Here is a 22,095-nt window from a genome sequence, read left to right as displayed (position 1 = left end):
TTGAATACTTGATGACAAATGAGGTTCAGGCGCGAATTTTCAATGCGAAGAATGCAAGTTTGAAGAGGAAATGGATTGAGAAATTTATTTCTTCTACGGATTAAATTATATATGTCTTTTTTGTTGGTTAACATGCATGTTAAAAGTTGGATTGTAATCTTTAAGACTTATGTTTATGTATGTTTTGTAGTTGGTTGGTTATGTTGGATCTTAGTACTTGTTATATTGGATCCTAACACTTTGTGAATTTTAATTTTCAAGACTTGATTACTTATGCGTTTATGATGTTTCTAACATGTAATTGTGATCTCAAATTGTCATATTGTGACAATAGTTTTAGTACTAGAAAGATAGAGAGTAATGGCATTAGAATTAAATACAATCAAAATTTATGTTGCATATAATTTGTAATAAAAATTGTTATATTCTACAAACAAAAACAAAAATATATTATTCGGTATATAATAATTAAAATGTTTAATAAAAATAAAGTGTGTCATTCTATTCATTTTCTGGAAAATGAACCAAACACCAAAAGACAGTTTTCCATCATTTTCTGGAAAATGAACCAAACACCAAAAGACAGTTTTCCATTGTGCAGCCAAACACAGTAAAGGAAAATGACTTCTGGAAAATGACTCATTTTTCAGAAGTCATTTTCCGGGTTTCCAAACAGACCCTTAGTATATTAAAATGTACTTTTTATTATGATCCACATAACATTGTGTGGATCATGATCTACACAATAATTTGCCAAGGCGACCACTGAGGTCTCCTTCTCATTTTGGTTGGTCTGTTATATGGGCTTGTACAAGTATTGGATATTTGGATTAGTAGCTATGTAAATTTGTATCATATCCATTGTACCTTAAAAAATGTCCCATGCAAGACTTACATATATAAATAACGTAACGCTCCAAATTAAACTCCAACCCAACACTGCAGGCCAGGTGAGTTGTTACGTGCTAGCTAACGTAACATACCTTAGGAGTGTATATATGACACCATATGCGGTGCTATATGTACAAAATTGACCGCAACCTATCAACATTACATACATATATATATTACCCTAAGTTTACAACTCTTCAATATATAGGCCGAACATAATCTCGTCTCATAACGAATGAATTACTGTTGCATAATCGAATAGGTGGAATATAATCTCGTCTCCGAACGAAGGAACAACCACTGCATAGTATCTTCTAAGTGCGGGGAAAAAGTTACAACTCTTCATAATCCTCAATGTTTACATAGCCATCTTCCTCAATCGCAACAATCTTTGAAACCCCTTTTCCGGCGCCGAAATCTCTAAGTTTCATTCCCAATCTCAATTTTCCGGTAACCCCATTTTTTATGGCATACCCACACTTCTCATCGTCGTCGTGGTCGTCTTCCTTCATTAAGTCGCTCGGCGGCAAGAAACAGTCGCCGGAAAGTCCCATAATGTTGAAGTCCACTTCCTCGATGCTCCAAGCCTCTTCCATCCTGGTTCGGGTGTGTCCTTGGGAGTTTCCCCCGAACCTGAACAGCGAAACGGACGTTTTCCCGGCGTGCGCGATGTTGACGCCGTTAACGGTGCGGTAATCTCGGATGGCTGACTCCATCGCCGTCTCCCAGAAGCAGTCGCCGGCGGCGGATCTGATCCGGAGAAGGTGAGCGTCTTCGAGGCGGACTAACAGGCCTGTTCTTTGACTGAAATACCCCCACACCGTGTGCCGAATGATCTCCACGTTGCCCCTGCTTCTTGATCTCAGAGCACAGTGCTCCGCCTCCAGCTTCAGTACGAAGCAGTCTTCTCCGTTCACCGTTTTCTCGCCGGTGCAGATCGAGTTCGAGAATAAATCCGCCGTTGATTTTGGATCAAGACCCTGCAACGTTGTTGATCATACGTGTCAGAAAAGAACAGAACAACTAAAACAAGTTTAAGTCAAATTAAAGTGTTGTCCATTTAAACTAATATGTTAAACTAATAGTTGGATTGTACATTTATGTTTATATATTATATATATGCCTAACACGAAAAAAATAACATTTCTATAAACAATTATAGGAACGTGGTGGATCCACATCATAAAAAGTTAGAAACTCATGTGACAAGATATGGTATGATGTTTAGATGAATACTGTGATGATTAGGTAGAGTAGTTTCAGTGTTGCACCAGTCTAACATGAGATGGCCTACTAAAGTTAGGAGTTACAACTAACACCCAATATTCTATCCAACTTAAAAAAGGATGACTTCGAGTTTAATAGTTGAATTACACATTACACATTTAAGCAACACAGAGAAGCATGAACATAACATTGATACAACAAGTTAAAAAGTTATGTTTAATCTCAACAAAATGCATAAACATTAATTTAAAAGAGATTCAACAGTCGCTACGTATTCAAAAATGTGTTATATATATGTGAAATTTGCCTGGTAATTCTAATCAGTAAAGGATAGCAAAAAAATAAATTAGTCTAAGTTGTTCGTAAGTGTGTATTTATTATAAGGTAGGCTCTACTACCTGGCGTAGTTAAAGGGTTGGTAATGATTTTCTTTTTTCAGTCAAAAAGATGCTTCAGATAGTTAGTAGTACATCATGACTTCATCAGGTCCCCCCTAAAGTTATGAACATGGCAATCCCAAATCTGTAAAGCCCATGAAGGAATATTTGTCTGCCCACACCCATTTTGAAACTAAAGCAATTTCATTTGCTTATCCATAAAGGTCCAAATTTCCTCACCTTATAACTTCATACCTAAGATAGTGTATGAATCAATCACACTATCTTAACAATTTATTACATGAAAAAATCAGTGTTTCGTGTCACTATATTTATATAGAACCAGTGTAACAGCTTATTGTTCAAAAACACTACAATTTACTAAATAATTTTTTCAACTAGTCAAATTCACTAACTCAATCAATTAACAGCTATTTACCGAATCACATATCTTTCAAATAGTCAAAAATTAAACCAAAAGAAATGAGGTTATAATGTGATTAATTAGAGTAATTAATTGGTTGTATTTAAGTTACCTGTAAAGCACGACGAAGGGGCCTGGGTGGGCCACGAGAAGCGTGAGAGCTGTGCCATGGAGTCTGCCGCCATGCCACCTTGCCGTCACTTCCGGCGCTGATTTTACAGCCGGAAACCATCAGCTCCAAGCTCCAGAGATCGGGCCTCTTCTGCCAAAGAACAAACCCGCCCATTTCACCCGGCCCGCTTTTACCGCTCTTGACTTTCATCACCTTCCCATTATTGTTCAAGCCCAGCCCGTCTCCGCAAATGAATTCCGACGCCGACATCTTCACCTTCCCCATTGCGTACATACTATCAATGGCGTTCAAAGCACTTTCCCCGCCGGCTGCCGCCACGTACTGCTGCACGATGTACTTCGCCATCGACGCCTCCTGCATTACCATATAATGACTGTGAATTTTCATTGTAACTCAAAAAAAAAAATGGGGATGAGTACACTGCCTGAAATTATGAAATTTCCGACCACCTGAAGTTGAAAGTAAAAAGTGGTCGGAAATAATAACAAAAATTTTTCCGGATACCAAAAGTGGTGGAAACAAGGCGAGATCATTTTCAGGTGTCAAAAATTTCATAATTTTCAGCGGTGGTAAGGAGAAAGACGAGTAGTTACAATGGGATGATCGTTGATTTTTTTCCGAGAGGAGGAGCGGCAGTGAGAGGGGATAGGGTGAGGAATAAGCGGCGCTCCGACGACGCCAAGCAGGAGCTGGAGTTCGGCTCTCCGGCCACGTAAAACCGGCGGAGATGATCTCTCGGTAAGGTATTTCATCCAGCTCTTCATACTCTGCCATGACTTGTTCTTTTGTGTCGACGGGAACATCTCCTCCGGCACCGGGACTTCCAGCACCGTCTCCAACCCATCTTCCCGATGTAAATTCCGGCACAAAGTCCTCATCAGATGGAGCAATTAACAGAGAAAGTAGAAGAAGAAGAAGTTTGCAATGCAGGGTTGAACAGGGAGGTGAGAGTTGCAGAAATATATTGGGGAAGAGGAAGGGGGCGGTGGGCCGCCACCAACGTGGCTTTGTTTGTCTGTGTCGTAACCAATCGGGGGGAAGTTGATGACAACACAGAAATAGGTTCAACCTCTTCAACTAACCCTGGGGTACGGTTATGTTTGGTATCTTGAAAACAACAGTGCTCAAATACGTAGTAATAAAAAACCGAGACGTGTATGTATGCAAAAATGTTATTGAAAGAGTTGTCACTATTCACTAACGAGATCAATTGATATTTTGTTAGGTTAGTTGATCTTATGAAATGTGTATACCAATATAATACGGAAAAAAAAAAAAAAAAAAGAGCCAGAAATCAATATTATATTTTTAAAATTGAGTATATAGATATAAAAGTAAGTAGGATAGTGTTACTTGTTCCATCTTATGTGATTTCTCATACGTTTGGCCTTGTCTTTGGTTTGGTTTTGAAATTTGAAATACCAATACGGGTTAAAATAATAGTTGGTGTAGTTCAAACCAAGCTGTGAATAGGAAACTAATGGGTAAACTCTCATTCATTACTTTCAATTTTTATTCAAAAAATATTACTTAAATTCTCTAATTCTACTCTAAACTTTTACTCTCTCACTTAAAATTTTGATATAGATATATCCACAGAATAAAGATAATTTAACAACGGTTGTCACGTCATGGAGTAGAGATTTTGATGTAGATATTTTTCTTGAAACCCACAGAATGAAGATAACTTATCAATTGGTGGTGTCACGTCAGTGAGTGAAAGTGAGGGAGTAGCCATTGGGAGTACATGTAGTAAAACTCTTTTATTTTCACACTCAAAAATTTTGATTTAGACATTTTTGTGAAACTCACATAAAAAAAGTAGATTATCAATACACACTACATCAAGAAATAAAATTGAGAAGGTATGAATTGAGAGTACACCCTGTATACCTAGCAGAACTCATGTGAGATATGATTAAATACAAGTCATTATTACACTTTGTATTTATAGGGATGTCCACGGCCACTACTGGAAAATGCATCATGGGTGAAACCTGCCTTGTGAGTTGTGACCTAGCTAGTAAAAGACCATAGCGAAGTAAACCAATTTAAGTTGTCTATAACTTATCAGCTCAAATCAAGGAAACTAATAAATAATTTTTGTAGAAAGTCAAACTTAGAACCTTGTAAATATCGAATCAAATTATTATGTACTATGTATTTACTAATTACATTAGTCCGTGGGGAATAGGATAATATTATTTTGCATCAAACGTTGGGATGCTTGTTCTAATTTTATTTGATTTGAAGACAATATTTTAATATTAAAGAATTAGATTAGATTGAAGAAACATTTGCAATAACAATTGGCTGCTAATGTGGGAGTGAGGATCACATTAGAGCGACATCTTTCCTTAAAATACAAATCACTAAACATAAAACGTGGGCCCCACCTAATAAGAATTAGGGGGTGCACCCAACATTTGGAACACCAGCTAACATGACTAGCAAATCACGACGCCGCTCAATCCAAAACACTGTCCGGACTCCGAGCCGATTGCGCGCGGTGGTTTGTTGCCTAATAATCTCGCCCTAATTATACCCTAATCATACATTAATTTACTCTTAATTAAAGTTCAAAAACTAATTAATTAGTTTGTTTTGGGTGACAATGGCAACCCGCATCAACTACCCGAGAGTGTGTAGTACTCATTGCACATTCTTGAATAGTGACTGTGTATTTTTTCTGTGAATGAATACCATCGAGTAGTAACTGTGAGTTTTTCTCGTCATAAAAAAAGAGAAAAAAAAAATTAATTATACCACTGAAAATGTGGGATCCAGAAAAGCCCTCAAGCCCAGTTATAAAATGGTAGTGTAAAGGTTATTAGGTTAGAGTTTGTAAAGTAAGTCTTAATAACACTGAGTTATTGACAACATGATATTGAGAATTCGATTCTTATCGATTACGGACTTAAGTTAAAAATTTAAATTGCAAACTCTTTGATTGTTGACTCATCAAAATATATAACTTGATTTATCTTATTTACAAAATCTTAAAAACCAAAAAAAAAAAAAAAAAAAAAAAAAAACTATATAATAGACACATTCGAAACTAGGATTAACCTTTTTTTTTTATTTATTAAAGGTTCTCAATCATGCAATGCACGTTCACACACGATATATGATGAGTGACCCCGTATGGAGTTTAGCATTATCCCATGTCAGCATGTCCAGGTGATGTTAGCAAATAAAACACGAATGTATTGTCTTTACCTTGAGACCTGTAAAGATTCTAACCCATTATTATATTGGCCAATTCATGGTTATTGCACATTATTTGCACTAAAAACAAATTAAATTTCAAAATATTTAAATATGGATTTGTAATTAGAGATATTATTCTTACTTGAACATATATGTTTTTAATTAGCTGAACTAAGTTTCATGATTATATATGAGTAATTGAGTTATACTTTAATTTATGAAAAAATCCATAATTACTACTTCATGAATGTGTATTCTGGCTTGGTGAAGTCCGTATTGTGACCTTTTTTTGAAAGTCAACCTGGCGGTTGTATTTATAGAAGAGTTAAAATAGAGTCTGGTGGAACATTGTTCCAGTACATAGCAGTATTGAAACTAAGTGCTGAAGTAGCTAAAGTATGAGCTAATAAATTCTGTAATCTAGGAATGTAAAGCACTGAACAAAAATTAAAGGCAGACATATAGGTTCTGCAACTATCGATGGCATAACCTAAATGCGAGCGTAACGTGGGTGGTGGCCCAGATAAGTAGCACTGTAACTGTTGACAATCCGTATGAATCCGTATAGATAGCTCATTCCTCCTCTTAAGCCATGATAAAGCTTCTTTGCATGCCAAAGCCTCGGCCATGAGCGGTGAGTGGCAACCTGCTAACGGGGCGCTGAAGGCGGATATGTAGTGGCCATTGGCATCGAGGAGTACCGCACCAACAGCCGCGACATTGGTTCCTCGATGATAACTTGCGTCCACATAACATTTGACGGGTGTCATCATCTCGCCAATCACGGATTCCGAAGCGGCAGCTTGCAGCGGCGGCAGTCCGTTCCCGGCAGGCTCGGCGTTCGGTCCCAGCGGCGGCAGTGGGTGCTGTTCGGCAGCGACGTGGTGGCTGGCGGTCCGTGGCTGTGACGGCAAGTGGCGGTGGTGAATATCCTTCCAAGCTTTCATTGTGGCAGCCGCCACTGACAATAATTTCGTTGGTGTTGGTAGGCAGGCATCCCAAACCGCTCCGTTTCTGGCCCTCCAAAGATGGTATAAAATTGCAGCTGCATAAACAATTCCATCAAAGTCTAGAACATTCAAGATTGCACTAAACCATTCATGGAAAATATTTGTGATAATATTGGGGATTGGAAGGTTGGATTTTGCCCAAATGGAGTGTGCATAGTCACACAAAACTAATGCATGCATGGTATCTTCATTCACATTTCCACACATGGCACACAATGGGTTAACATCCACTCTCTTTATAAGCAGATTGTTTGTGGTAGGAAGGATATCACAAATAGCTCTCCACAAGAATGTCTTCCACTTTGGTGGTATTTTTAATTTCCATAGGGATAACCATTCATTAAAAATACCATTAGAATTATGCTCATAACTCCCCACTATATGCCTGTAGCCACTCTTGACTGAATAACATCCATTAGGGTCACCATACCAATACCATATATCATCATACTCAGGGGCAATTGGTATAATCTGAATTCTAGGTATATCACTTGGTTGGAAAATATCTGCCAATATATGCGGATCCCAGGTGCCTGTATCGCGATCAATTAGCCCTATTACTTTGGCCCCAGACAGATATTGCGGCATTTCCGTGTGAATCATAGGGTCCAGTTCATCATTTAGCCAGGGATGCTCCCATATCAAGGTAGAACTTCCATTCCCAACTCTTCTTCTTATGCCACCACATACTAGATCCTTCGCTGCCATGATACTGCGCCAACAAAAACTTGGATTATTTCCTATAGTTGCCTCTAGGAAAGTATCCTTTGGATAATATCTTGCTTTATAAACTTTGGCTACCAATGAGTCTGTGTTAGTGAGCAGCCTCCATGCCTGCTTTCCTAACATTGCCAAATTAAATGCCCTTAGATCTTTGAATCCCAGTCCACCATATTTCTTTGGGATACACAATTTATCCCAGGCTTTCCAATGTATGCCACGATCCGAACCCGACCCCCACCAGTACCGATTCATAGTACGCTCAATAGCCGTACAAACAGATATTGGTAGAAGAAAAACACTCATTGAAAAAGTTGGCATTGCCTGGGCCACACTTTTCAACAATATTTCCTTCCCGGCCTGCGTTAGCAACTTCTTATTCCAAGATCCAACCCTTTGCTTAATTTTATCCTCAATGTATGCGAATGCCGCCTTTTTGTTCCGTCCGACAAAAGAAGGCAGCCCCAGATATTTCCCAAAGTTGGGGGCTTGTGTAACCCCCAGTATTTGTGCCACCATATCTTTATCATTCTGCCCTGTATTCCTGCTGTAGCATATGCTGGATTTGTGGTAGTTTACTTTCTGGCCGGATAAGCTCTCATATAACTGTAAACAATTCGTTATTTCAGATGCTTCGTGTCTGTTTGCTCTAAAAAACAGTAGGCTATCATCTGCAAAAAATAAGTGAGAGATCGGTGGTGCGCCTCTAGCAACCCTGCAACCATGTATTAAACCTCTATTCTGCACCTGCTGCAATAATAGTGAGAGCCCCTCTGCACATATGATAAATAAATACGGAGATAATGGGTCTCCCTGGCGGAGGCCACGCGTGGGTGTAATGGAGGTACTGCGAGCGCCATTTATCATAAAGCTATACGACACAGTGGTCACACACAACATAAGTAACTCAACCCATCTATCATCAAAGCCCAAAGCTAACAACATCCCACGGAGGAAGGGCCATTCCATGCGGTCATAAGCTTTGGCCATATCCAGTTTGAGTGCACTCCATCCTACTGCCCCGCATTGTTTTCTATTCAGGTAGTGCCCTACTTCCGCAGCTACAAGAATATTATTAGTAATCAGCCTGTCTGGTATAAAAGCACTCTGGGATGCAGAAATTAAATCTCCCATTAACGGCTTCATTCTCTGGGTAATCATCTTAGCCATTATCCTGTATATTACATTGCTTAATGCTATCGGGCGAAAATCTGCTACCACTTGAGGGGTTTTCTTCTTGGGGATGAGTACCACATCTGTATCATTCAAATTGGGGGGCAAAACACGGTTGTTTAGGCAATCCACTATAAATGCCGCAACATCACTACCAACTATATCCCAGAATTGTTGATAAAATCCTGGGTTCATACCATCTGGTCCAGGTGCTTTGTCAGGGGCCATCGCAAATAGAGCATCTTTAACCTCAAATATCTCAAAGGGTCGTAATAATGACTCATTTTGATCCTGGGTTACCCGGGGGATACTCCAGAAAACAGATTGTCACCATTCAATGGGTTACAGGAAGAAAATATATGGCTAAAATAATCCAAAATAACTGCACTCATAGCATCACCTTCCACCCAATCCCCACTATCATTCATAAGTTTATAAATAGTATTTTTCTTCTTACGATGAGAGGCGTACCTGTGATAGAATTTCGTATTAGCATCCGCATTCCTTAACCAGTGTTGTTTTGCCCTTTGCCTCCAGTAAGCATCTTCTTGGATCTCCATATTACTCAGAATTCCTTCCAGGCGCTGGAATTCATTCAAGGATGCCACATCAGTACGACCCCTAAGATGTAACTGTTGCTTCCGCAGGAGTCTGATTTTTTCACCAAACTTATGGTACCGGTCTCTGCCCCATCTTGACAATTTGTTCCCACAGTGTGTTATACAGTCCTGGATCCCTACACTCCTCCCCTCCTCCCACGACTTCTCCACCACATTCCTGCATCCATCATCATACAACCAGGCCATTTCAAACCGAAACCCTCTCCTTCCTCCTCCTCCGTTTTGTAACAGTCCATAGACACTCAAAAATAATGCAGAATGATCCGACCTCCTCATTAGATTATTAATCAGCCTAGCCCCAGGCACAATGTCACGCCAATCATTAGATGCTAATACCTTATCCAATCGTTCTTCAATGCAAGCTGGCGTACCCTTTCCTTTTTCCCAAGTAAACCGGTAACCCTCCATCTGCAACTAAGTCAAGCCACACTGGTCAATAGTCTCCCCAAAGCCGCGTAGGAGATTATTAGGGTGTGGATTACCTCCTCTCTTCTCGTGCTGGAATAGGAGATCATTAAAATCCCCAATCATAACCCATGGTAAGGTGGACCGGGATGCAAAGGACTTTATCAACTCCCATGCTTCTGCCCTCCTATGGCGCTGAGAGTAGCCATAATAACATGTCATTCTCCACCTCGGAAAGCTAGGCATTTTTACTTCAATATCAATGTGATTTCTAGAGTAACTCAATAAACTTGCTGTATTATTCTTCCGCCATAACAGTGCTAAACCACCACCACCCTGCGGTGTCGGATCAACATAAAAAAGTCCCTCAAAACCAAGGGTGACACGAATTCTTTCAGCATGTATTCGTTGCACCATTGTTTCCATAAGAAAAATAAAATCAGGCTTCTTTCTGGACGCAAGGTCCGTTAATTCTCGAACTGTTCGTGGATTGCCCAAGCCACGACAGTTCCAGCTGATAGTACTCATAATGACGGGCGGGTCTGGGAACCAGAACCCGCCATGGACAAGTTTTTTTGGATCTCTGTCATAATCACATCTCCACCAACTCTCTCATCACCCCCATCATTGGCCTCAGCCCTTCTTCTCTTGCTCGCAGCCGTGACCACATCACCTTCCACCTGGTTACGTGAAAGCCCAGTTGGCCCCCCTTCCTGCCCATCAACCCGTGGCCTATGTACCATATCTGGCCGTGTTCCTGTCATCGGGTTGCCATTCATATCAAGTAGCCACGAAGCACCCACTTTTCGTGGTCCTTTTCTAAAACCAGCACGTAAACTCTCATCATACGGATATTGCTCTACCGGTAGTTTTGCATCCCGCGCCTTCAAACAGTACTTATGAAGATGCCCCATCATACCACAGAAGTAACAAAAGTTGTGTAATCTTTCATATTTGAAACTTACCCAACAAGTCGTTTTATCCCTCTTCATTAGTTTCATACGCCGTTTTAGCGGTTTCAAGACCGAGATTGAAACCCTAATCCAGTAGAACGTCTTCCAAGGTGCATTCGCGAACCTATCATCAATCTTGATAAAAACACCCAAAAAATTTCCTACCTGCTCCAAAATAAGATCCGAGGTATAGCCCAACGGCAAGTCATGCACCTGTATCCACATATCAACCGAATCCAGCGGTACCGAGACCGGTATCTCACCATCGTGGATTTGCTTGCAAACAAAAGTGTGGTTCTCAAAGGACCATGGACCACCATCTAGAACCAACTGAATGTCCGTATCATGGAAGAACACAAAGAGAAACAGCCCCGGTTGCAATTCTGAGACCCGAACCCCCTTCACCGGCTGCCAAACCGAAGCCATGAGCTGACTCATGTACTCCGCCTTCACAAGCTTGGTAGTTAGGAACCTACCAATTAGCCGCCACGTTGGTGCTGCCTCGGCCGGCTGTTCAGCGCCTTCCTCCACCGCCGGCACAAAAACATCGTCTTCTTCGTCGTCCAAGACCACGTCCGCCCATCGGCGGCCCAACGCCGCCACCGCCTGCTGCGTCGCCGCTTCTTGCTCCGTCCCTTCCATCACTGTTACGCCGTCACAATACCCGGAGAGAACGCCCGATTTGCGCCGGAAAACCTTGAAACACAAGAGAGAGAGCGGAAAACCCTAGTAAACCCTTAGTTTGAAAAGGATCACAAAAAACTGAAAAAGTCAATTAAGCTAACTTATTATCTATGGATATGTATGATCAAGTTAGGAATAAGGTTCAAATTGGCCACTGAACGTAACCTGAAAATGCAATTAGGCCACTGAACGAAAAAAAAGTGCAATTAGGCCACTGAACACTCCAAAAATGTGCAATTTCACTTGATAGCAGGTTACCCTCAATTTTAGCAGGTTATCTGCTTACGTGGCAGCTGAGTTGGCATTTTTAATAAATTTTAATTAATTTTTAATAAATTTTAATAATAACTTTTTATTACAAAATTTTTTTAAAAAATAAAAACGACTTTATTTTATTTTTTATTTAATTTTTTTCAATTTTTTATAAAATTTATTATTAAAATTAATTATTAAAAATTATTAAAAATGCCAACTAAGCTGCCACATAAGCAGGTAACCTGCTAAAATTGATGGTAACTTGCTATCCGGTAAAATTGCATACGTTTGAAGAGTTCAGTGGCCTAATTGCACATTTTTTGAGTGTTCAATGACCTAATTGCACTTTTTTTTCGTTCAGTGGTCTAATTGCATTTTCAGGTTACGTTCAGTGGCCAATTTGAACCTTATTCCGATCAAGTTATTATATTCTTAAAACCATAGACATATGTTTACAAGACATCAACTTTATTTGAAACATGCATCCATGCACTACTATTAATCATAACCTTACATATTAATCTACTTAAAGTGTTGGTCTGATGACAAACTCTTTTTTTTTTTTTTTTTTTTTTTTTTTTTTTTTGTTTTAATAAACTTGGATGGAAAATCTCAAAAAGGGAAACAAAAAAATTTAATTATTGTATCTTTCATAATGGCATTCTCGTAGGTTGAGAAAAATTGAACTAGTCTTTTGTAATAACACAATAAATTCAAGATCTTGCTTGCACGCCTAGGTCAAATCCCAAGCGTGCCCAAACAAACAATTCACTAACCAATCAGCAATCCTATTTTGCTCAATGTTGTAGCCATGGAATGTCGGAACACTCCATTACTTACCTATGCCAAGCCATATTTTGTTTGCACGCCTCGATCAAGTTTAATATGTTGCCATGGATATGATATAAGTGTTTAACCAATTGTGCACGCCTCGATCAAGTTTAATATGTTGCCATGGGAGTTAATACCCAATATAGTCCTCGACTATAGTAGTTTTACTCAGTTTAGTCCTAAGTGACTTTTTGTACTCTATTTAGTCCTCAACTTTAATGGTTTTACACACTTTAGTCCTCCGTTAAAGATTCTGTTTGTTGGCGATTAATAACAAGGTTAATTTGGTAATTTCATTTTCCTTTTATTTTTTATCAAATTAATTAGTAATTAAATTTCCTAATTTCTCTCCTTTGCTTCCCTGTCGATGAGGCATTCCATAATTTCTCTCCTTCTTTGCTTCCCTGTCGATGAGGCATTCATTAATTTCTCTCCTTCTTCCGCTTCCTTGTCGATGAGGCATTCCTAGTCGTGAAGAACCAAATTAATTAGTGAAGAACCACTGCCTCATCAACAAGCACTCAACAGCCTTTGCTAACACCTTAATAAAGTTAAAACTTGCATCCAATGTACAAACAGATTTCAAGCCACAACTTCATAATTTAAACAGATTTCAAGCTTAAATTGTTCGAACAGCTATTAAGAAATGAGTTAAATCCACATAAACAAAATTACTAACAAGATTTTTTGTGAGTACCGTATTTTGGCGGGCATTTGTTTCCAATTCTTCTTCTTGAATCCCCCATGGTGTGTTGCTTCCAGTTCTGCGTTTGCTCCCAGTGCCAGCAGTGCGTAAGTTTGTCGTGTGTTTGTTGTGTGCTTGTTTCCAGTAAGTTTTTGCTCTGTATTCGCTTCCTGTGAGAGGGATGGGGAGGGGAATTGTATCGGCAGAAGAATGAGAAGAGGGATGAGGAGGGAGGAATTGTATCGGCGGCAAATACTAGAATTGGGAGAAAAATTTGAGAAGAGTGATGGGGATTGGGGAGGGAGGAATTGTATCGGCGGCAAATATTAGAATTGGGAGAAAAATTAGAAAATGTAATTACTAATTAATTAATTAATTTGATAAAAAAAATAAAAAGAAAATGAAATTACCCTATTAACCTTGTTATTAACAGCCAACAAACGGAATCTTTAACGGAGGATTAAAGTGTGTAAAATCATTAAAGTCGAGGACTAAATAGAGTACAAAAAAGTCATTTAGGACTAAACTGAGTAAAACCACTATAGTCGAGGACTATATTAGGTATTAACTCGTTGCCATGGATATGATACTACCATTTAAGTGTTTAACCAATTGACCACTCAGCACATGTCACACTTATGATTTATATTTTTTGTAATTCGGTATTAATTATTTTAGTGTATGCAAATAAAATGTATATATGTATAAACTAAAGTGAGACTAAAAAGAGTAAATGCTGGTAGAAAATTCGTAGGTTAATTGTGGGAAGAAAACTGTTTTTAATTGCAAATTGCAAAACATCTTATCGGATAGATTTGGACGTGGGGATATGGGGAGTTGTCGGACGGTCCACAACATAAATTCTTAGACAAACCCGATATTAACTAAAGTGCATGTATAATGTATTTGTCTTAAAAGGGACTAAGGGAGGATGAAGTTTACATAATTATTAAAAGGTTACAAGTTTAATTATTATTGATTTTTTTTAATTGAATTTTACATAATTTTTATAGTGTGATTAATCTCTCAATTTAAACCCACACCGAATCTTTATAGTGTATTAGTAATTTAATAAGAGTAAAGTAGAGTACTAATTATGCTAATTTTGATTGGAATGAGGTTGGAATTTAAGACCTTTCTTATTGAAATCAATGAGTAAGTTAACGGTGAACTAACAAAAATTAACGGAAAAGATAATATTTAACGAAAAAGTAAACGGATAATTATATTCATTAAGGATAAATTAAGAAATCTTAAGGAAAAATTAAAATTTGATTAAAAAATTTGATCATCATTTTTTCAACCTATTATAGGCCTAACTTTCTTAGGCTCTTATTAGTATAGTAGATTTATTTCTTCAATCTTTTTTTTTTTTTTTTGAAGGTCAACCTATTAGGACTCTATGTATATGAGTCTGTTTAGAACTTCTTATCCTTGTCACACTGTGACTCTCTACTTCTTATTATTGTCACACTGTGACTCTCTATTGTATATATTCACATCATCTAATCTCATTGTAATCAAGTTCAGTTAATACAATACAATTAGTTCTCATCTGGTATCAGGTTGAAATCAAACACCTCCTCACTAAGAATTTCACGAACCAATAGCCCGGCCTATAGAGAATAATTGAAGATTGAAGAGGCAATTGTTTTCAAAACAAATATATAGCAAGGCAATTACAATTTGCATGCAGTACGTGGCGCTTCAACATTTAATTGTCAATACCATCTTTGAGATTTGTAATCACAGTTGTATTCATAAATAAGCTGAAATAACATCAGGTGGGTGGTATTTCTTCAATCTAATATACAGATTGTTACACATAAACAAGATTCATCCAAGTCCTTTTTCAACATCTAATTTCTCTTGACTTCTCACCTGTTGATGGCGTCAAACACAATCCAAAAGTCTTTCTCCCCGTGAATGACGCCACTTCACCTCATAAACTCTTCATTATTTGATTATACACATTCCAATTAATTGTTTAATATGATTAGGATTATATTATAAATATGGGGCGGACAATCTCACTCAAATTTGACAATTAACCTAATAATTACAAATTCTTCATGACAATTGCTTATTGATCTTCTTGTTTAAACCAACCAGATATAAACAATTTATGTTAATTTATTTTTTTTGTGATTTTTTGTCAACTAGGATCTTAGGACAATTTTCACCTAGAACGTATTTTGCGGCTGTGAGTTTATTTATTTAATGATGAACCATGGGAGTTGAAGGGAAAAAGAAGAGTTGATGAATCAAATGCGGAACAGGGTCCCAACGCAACGTGGTTGGTCAAAGTACTATGAATTAGGTCATTTAGGTGTAAGAGGGCAAAGGATTGTCATTCATGCAGACATGTTAGGTTTGATCCCACCAGGGAAAAAGAAATAATTAAGGAAAATATTCTCTTCCATGATATGTGTATCTATTGCTAGTACAGAAGATTTGTTACATGTTATACATTTTATTCTCCAATAATTTTGAAGTGAAGCAAAATCAAGATTTTGTCTCAAATAATTCAACAATAAAGCAACTATACACCCAACTTAGCCAAGTCCCTCGTGTTCAAAAGAATAAATTTTGATATAATTTAATAATAATTCGACATCCAATTAATCCAACCTTAGCATAGAGGAACATGTGAAATTGTTCTCGATCTCTTTTGACTTTTTTTTGGGTGACAAAGGAAACTCATAATCACTATCTGAATGTGTGCACCGGTAAATACTACCTCATAAACTTAGCCAAAAAAAAAATAAATCACAAGGAGATTATTCGTAACTGATCAACTCAAACCAAAAATGCTAATAGACTATTCCTACTAAAAATTGAACTTGTAACATTATAATTACCACATCAATAACATCACTAACTTGACTTGGGTTTCCCCATCTCTTTGAATTTTAATTTCTGAGATGAATATTTGAATTAGAAGTTATATTTGAAGTAACCATAGATGTATAGACAAAGGATGCAAATGCACATTACAAAAATTCTGCTCCAATCTCTCCTAATAGGCAAGAAGAGTTTAACACAAAAAACCATACATGTATTGTATAGATAAAGCCAATAGCTTTCAGGTTGCAAACTGGAGAAGTTTTGGAAAGGTATTTGTGGTTGGCACTGTTAACTGGTTTCTACCTTCAAAGCAAAGCTGGTCGGTTTTCATGCTGTGTTCCATCTCTGTATTGGTTGAAGCATATAGAGGAGTTCTGCTGTCTGGTACTCTGTCAGGATTCTCGAGGCTGCTTCTTATCCAGGCGACGTTGTTCAGGTCTTTGGCTATGGCAGCCAACTTGTGGCTGGAAATCGGAGGGAGTTCCTCGAATTCAATGAACTCGGGCCCCAGCAATGAGCTTTGAGAAGAACCGCCACCACAGGGAGCTCTGCAGCATCCATGGCCGCACTGTGAAGGAATCAAGGGATCAGTAGATGCGCTTTTGAGAAAGTTGCAGATCTCCAAGTCTGGCATGGATGGGTGGATGAGAGGGCCCTGCATAGGCATTGTGCTAGAAGATGCACAGCCAGCACTGGAAGGGTAATAAACATTAAACGCACCAATTTTAGCAACAGGGCGGGAGACAGAAGGGTTGCTGTTTGCAGCAGGAGCAGGGAGATTGCTTTCATAAATGACAGGCGAAGTTTTGTCTGGAGCACAACACTTCTCAATCACCTGAGGCGTGTCCTCAGTTTGGTTGGGCCTGCATTCCGCATGGCTCGTGTCCCCTCCCTCCAGGGATTTATATTGGTTGATATATCCGCATGACTTGGTTTCTTCAGACGATGCCCTGGCCCTGTCAACACTCTGGTCGTCAAACATGTTCCCACATTGTAATGTAGACCTATTAGTTGCTGCAAACCGACGTCTTAAAGTAGAATTCCAGTGGTTCTTGATTGCATTGTCTGTTCTACCTGGGAGCATTTTTGCAATCGAGGCCCATTTATTTCCATGAATTGCATGTGCAGCAATTATAATCTGGTCTTCTTCCTCTGCAGCATGCTATAATGTATTAGATTTCATTTCAGAAACAGCAGTTTCAAGGGATTTGAATGAAAATGGATGCATTTGGATAAATAAAGCCTAAGAAATATATACAAGTACAGGAGAAAAATCATCAAAATAATATACCACACCACCCCTTCCCCAAAAGGAAAGGCCCCAAAAAAAACATAGAACAAAGAGAGAATACAAGTTTCCAAATTACATTACATTCTCCCCTTGGATTACCAAGTAACAGAAGGTAAAGAGGTTTCATTCATGATCATAATAGACAGATACAATACAGACACACCACAAAACCAAAACACAGATGTATATATTACATTGTATTATTATATTTGATTCAGTTATGTAGATAATACAAAAATATATATTACATAGCATACTTTCTGGCTCAGTTATGTAGTCATCAGGGTAGTTTGTGTACAGTTGTCACCATAAAATGACTCCCTAATCAACAAATATGAGCTTATAGAGAAAATAATGATGCAACGGTTGGAATATTATGAAACCTCTTCCAAAGTTCAAATCAAGCTTGTTTGCAAAACATGAAAAAGCTAACATCTCACTTTCTTGGTTCATTGAACATACTCCTGACTATCAAAGACTTCACAATCTAGAAGTAATTGGTTCTAATAGTTTCAACATTTATCCTTTTAAGTGGACGCATCCTAAGTGGTTACAGCATAATTTACAACCACAAAGATTTCTTTGGAAATGATACAATTTCTTAGATTAAGAGCCGGAACCATTTTCATGTTAACTCCCTGAACTTATTATCCAACACCAAATTTGAAGGGCATGAACATCCACCAGAAGAGAAACATTATGAATTAATATAGTCAATAAAGATAAAATGACACATGGCTCAAAGAGTCTTAGAAATTGTGCCAATGTGTCCCTAAAGAAAGGTCTTGACAAGTTGCATACTTGTATCTGAATCATAAGATGCAATTCTTGGAATTGAAATGTTCAAAATGGTGCCTGATTTTCAACTTAAAAGTTTCTGAACATCTGATGACAATTTTTGAAGCATATTAATTACTACAAAGACAAATCAGCTTTCTAAATCTGTGCAGAAGTAGGATATCTTCTGATTCTTCTCAGCAAACATCTTCTTTAGATCATGAAGCCTAACTACTTGCAACCTTATGTCAGATAGTGATATTAAATGAGTATTGTGCTAGGGAACTAGCACAAGCTTTCAGGTCTCAAGTTCAAAACTAATAGAACTATAGAAGTGAAGCGCCCAAAGTTTGGCCTCTAGGTTCACAAATACTGCAGTCAACAGCAGGAATGATATCAGAGCTGAAAGCTATGCCTGTTTGTAAGCTATGCCTGAAAGCTATGCCTGTTTGTCAACAACAAATAACTTGCTTTTTTGGATAGAAAAGGAAACAGAAATTACAAGACAAATTTAACCAGCAGATTCAAATCCCAATGAATCCCTAATCAGGATATGATATATAGGACCCATAATATCATGGTACTACACTTATCTAATTCAAGTAAACTTCATGCATGGGGAAAAAAACCCTTTTATTGGTTGAAAATACAAATGAAAGTACTGATAATATAAATAGCCTCTTATTAACATTCAGTCATGGAAAGGAAAACTATCATTGTCACATAACTTGCAATATATTTGAGTAAAAGTACTCATGCACCAAGTAAAACAAATTATTCTTCCTATTGGGACTGTAAGCTACACAATAGTGGTTTAAAGGGAACACACTCCAAAAGGTAGACTGACTGAGAAAAGACTCAGGACAAGATACAGCCGCTAAGTAATTAAAGCTTGCATAATAACCTTTTACAGTTTTACCTCAAAAGCTAACCAAAATTTATTAGCCAAAGGTCCCTACCAGACATTACAACAACCTTCAACATCTTTCCCTAGTTTGTACCCGTCTCATCTCTATGTTCCTAGTACCTGAAAGCAACTGAACAATTCAAAATACAAGAACAAGAAAAGTTCATTCATTTAATATTTTTCTTGGAGCCACAGTAAACACAGGGAAAATCGTGGTTCTGTGCATGTCCTAGGAATAACTCAATCCCACTACCTAATGGTTGCAAGTAGGGGTGCTTTACCAACTAACCAACACATTCTTGTCACTTGATAATTTTTTTATGGAGTCTATCCTTCTCATTCTTCACACCAATGAAGGATGTTTTGAACAGACATTTGAATATATCTAAGATCCTAACTTCAACGAATTGGTTCACAGCATGATCAAGTATGACAAAAGATCCAAAGATTCACCTTCTGCTCCCTGCCAAGTGAAGAGTTCTTAAAATCACACAAGGACTGAAACTACACTGTGATAATGCATCCAAGTAGATCCAAAACACTAGCTTTAAGCAAAGGATTCACAGCAGGAAGAAGTATCACATGTAAGAGCTAAAGAATCATTGTAGTCTACTTAAACTCAGACATGGAACAAAACTACATTGTAGTCTAACGAGTCTAAATTACTCAAATTGCTGCTTTTATATGCACATACACTGAAACTAACGAGTCTCTTGGTTACTCTAAAGCTAAAAGCTGTAATAAACCGTTAAACTTCTCAATTTGAATGGAAATGCGCAAAAGAAAATTTCTCTCAATCTCTCCCACTGCAATTGAATACAAAGTAAAGCATTGTCAACTTCCCCTATGAAACTTACGCCCAAATCCCGACCAACCAAAATGGAAACATAGAAATATAGAATGATTATGTACAGCAGAGAAACACATAATCACCAGAAAATGGGGGAATTATTGACAAGAGTAACATATGAAACCAGCAGAAAAAAGCTTTGACCAAAGTCAACACCAAAGCAAAGGTCAAAAAGCGAGATTGAATTGGAAATGGCGATGGTTTTACCGGAAAAAGGTTTGCGCTTAACAGCAGGGTCAAGCTGATTACACCAGCGAAGGCGGCACGACTTCCCAGACCGCCCCGGGATTCCCCGGGCGATCAAGGTCCAATTCCTCGCCCCGAACTTACTCACCAGCTCGCACAGTATCGCGTCTTCCTCCGGCGACCACGGCCCCTTCACTTTTCCACCGCTGCCGCAGTTCTCATCCCCACCGCCATCCAGCACCATCGCCTCCGCGCCGTCAACCGCGACGGATGCGCCATCGCCATTAGCGTCGGAGGCGGCAACAGCAACCAGCTTCAAATCGCTTCGCTCCTCCGTTTCTCCTTCCATCGTCGCCTTCTCGCTCTCTCTCTCTCTAGCTTTTCGGTTTGTTATGTTTCTCTCTCTAACTCTATATATATATATATAGTCCCAACCTTCCTAACTGCAAAGCAGTTTTCAGTAACAGAGAAATTGATTTTATTAGGGACCCGTAAGGCGGTTGTTTTTGTATGACGATTGTGACCCCTGCGTTTTACGCTCCCATCCGGCGTCGTTCTTCCAATAGAAAGGGTGTGATAGTAATTCTACATTGACACTTCTTTAATACGCGAGTAAGTCAGTAACCACCTCTTTTCCGTGAGGTGGACTTGGAATTTTTGGAATATTGTTTGAAATTTCTTCCGATCTTGCCCCTGTTTCTCCACTTATGCATTTGATTAAACATCCTTAAATCATCATTTTCATAGTTTAAGGTTAAGGTTACCCCTCCTCCCATTACTTTGTAACCATTGTTTAAACAAACAAAATTTTAATCTTACACACGCATAGTAAAATTAAACTTAATAGATGTTATGTTTTTAATTATTTTTTATCCGTTATTTTATTAATGGTGTGATATATTGTGAATGTATATTGTCAGTAAATTCTCCTCCCAAATACTGTCAACCATTGACCTAAGCCTGTGTAACCTATATTGTCGATAAATTATTAATACATATGGTAAACAAAAACTTTTAGGGTAACATTTTCGTATTTTGACAATTTTTTTTTACACTTGAAAGTTGAAACTCATATATTGAGGTTTTTGGTGCTATGGATAAGGTTTTAAGAAAATAAATATGAACGATGAAAAAAGTTGGTCAATTGACTAAAAGGGACGTTTATATGTGTTATTTTTCATCCAATTTTTTTACACTAGACTAAATTGTGAATCGTCCAATCAGTCCTTCGCGTAGTGTCATTGACAAACCTCTTTCTATTGGGATGCCCATTCTTTTCTTATCCTTTGGAGGGGGGGAACCCCAAGCAATTAGGAGTCTCTGTCAATCATGTGGCACTAAGAAGAGGCCCAAATTGATCTTCCTAAACTTTATTCATAATGCACCCGATAAACAAGCATTGTTGTGTCACTTCCAAAATTCACCAAAGAGCTGAGTGATGGCAAAAAAGAGAGTTTCAATCATTGCCCGACGTATTTTTTTAGTGTTGCAAAAATCGATCTAGGCACTGCCTAGACGCTATGCGCCCCTAAGCCGTGGCAATTTTCTCCCTAGGCGCCCGCCTAGCACCTAACTCGACCGAGTTAACTCGTCCATTTCGATCGAGTTAGCCGAGTTAACCGGCTGACTCGCACTTGCT

At 38.3% G+C, this 22,095-nt stretch overlaps 3 protein-coding genes across 3 annotated transcripts; all 3 read right to left on the bottom strand.

Annotated features, from left to right (window-relative positions):
* Positions 1-838: 838 nt before the first annotated feature.
* On the bottom strand, positions 839-3,977 carry LOC109147716. The gene is made up of 3 exons (XM_019295360.1): positions 3,646-3,977; positions 3,032-3,406; positions 839-1,871 (listed from the first exon to the last, which is right to left on the bottom strand). Exons 1-3 carry the CDS (start codon positions 3,928-3,930, stop codon positions 1,224-1,226), a joined length of 1,308 nt encoding a protein of 435 aa, XP_019150905.1. The 5' UTR covers positions 3,931-3,977; the 3' UTR covers positions 839-1,223.
* Positions 3,978-9,461: 5,484 nt separating this feature from the next.
* LOC109147835 lies at positions 9,462-10,193 on the bottom strand. Its single transcript, XM_019295491.1, has one exon. It carries the CDS (start codon positions 10,191-10,193, stop codon positions 9,462-9,464), a length of 732 nt encoding a protein of 243 aa, XP_019151036.1.
* Positions 10,194-16,518: 6,325 nt separating this feature from the next.
* Positions 16,519-20,902, bottom strand: LOC109148261 (myb-related protein 330-like). Its single transcript, XM_019296142.1, has 2 exons — positions 20,478-20,902; positions 16,519-17,597 (listed from the first exon to the last, which is right to left on the bottom strand). The coding sequence occupies exons 1-2, from the start codon at positions 20,803-20,805 to the stop codon at positions 16,684-16,686; spliced, it is 1,242 nt and encodes a 413-aa protein (XP_019151687.1). The 5' UTR covers positions 20,806-20,902; the 3' UTR covers positions 16,519-16,683.
* Positions 20,903-22,095: the final 1,193 nt, after the last annotated feature.

This window comes from Ipomoea nil, unplaced genomic scaffold, assembly GCF_001879475.1.
Source record: "Ipomoea nil cultivar Tokyo-kokei standard unplaced genomic scaffold, Asagao_1.1 scaffold2036, whole genome shotgun sequence".
Classification (NCBI taxonomy): Eukaryota; Viridiplantae; Streptophyta; class Magnoliopsida; order Solanales; family Convolvulaceae; genus Ipomoea; species Ipomoea nil.
The sequence above is the reverse complement of the archived record's forward strand: the minus strand, read 5'-3'. Positions and strand labels throughout refer to the sequence as shown.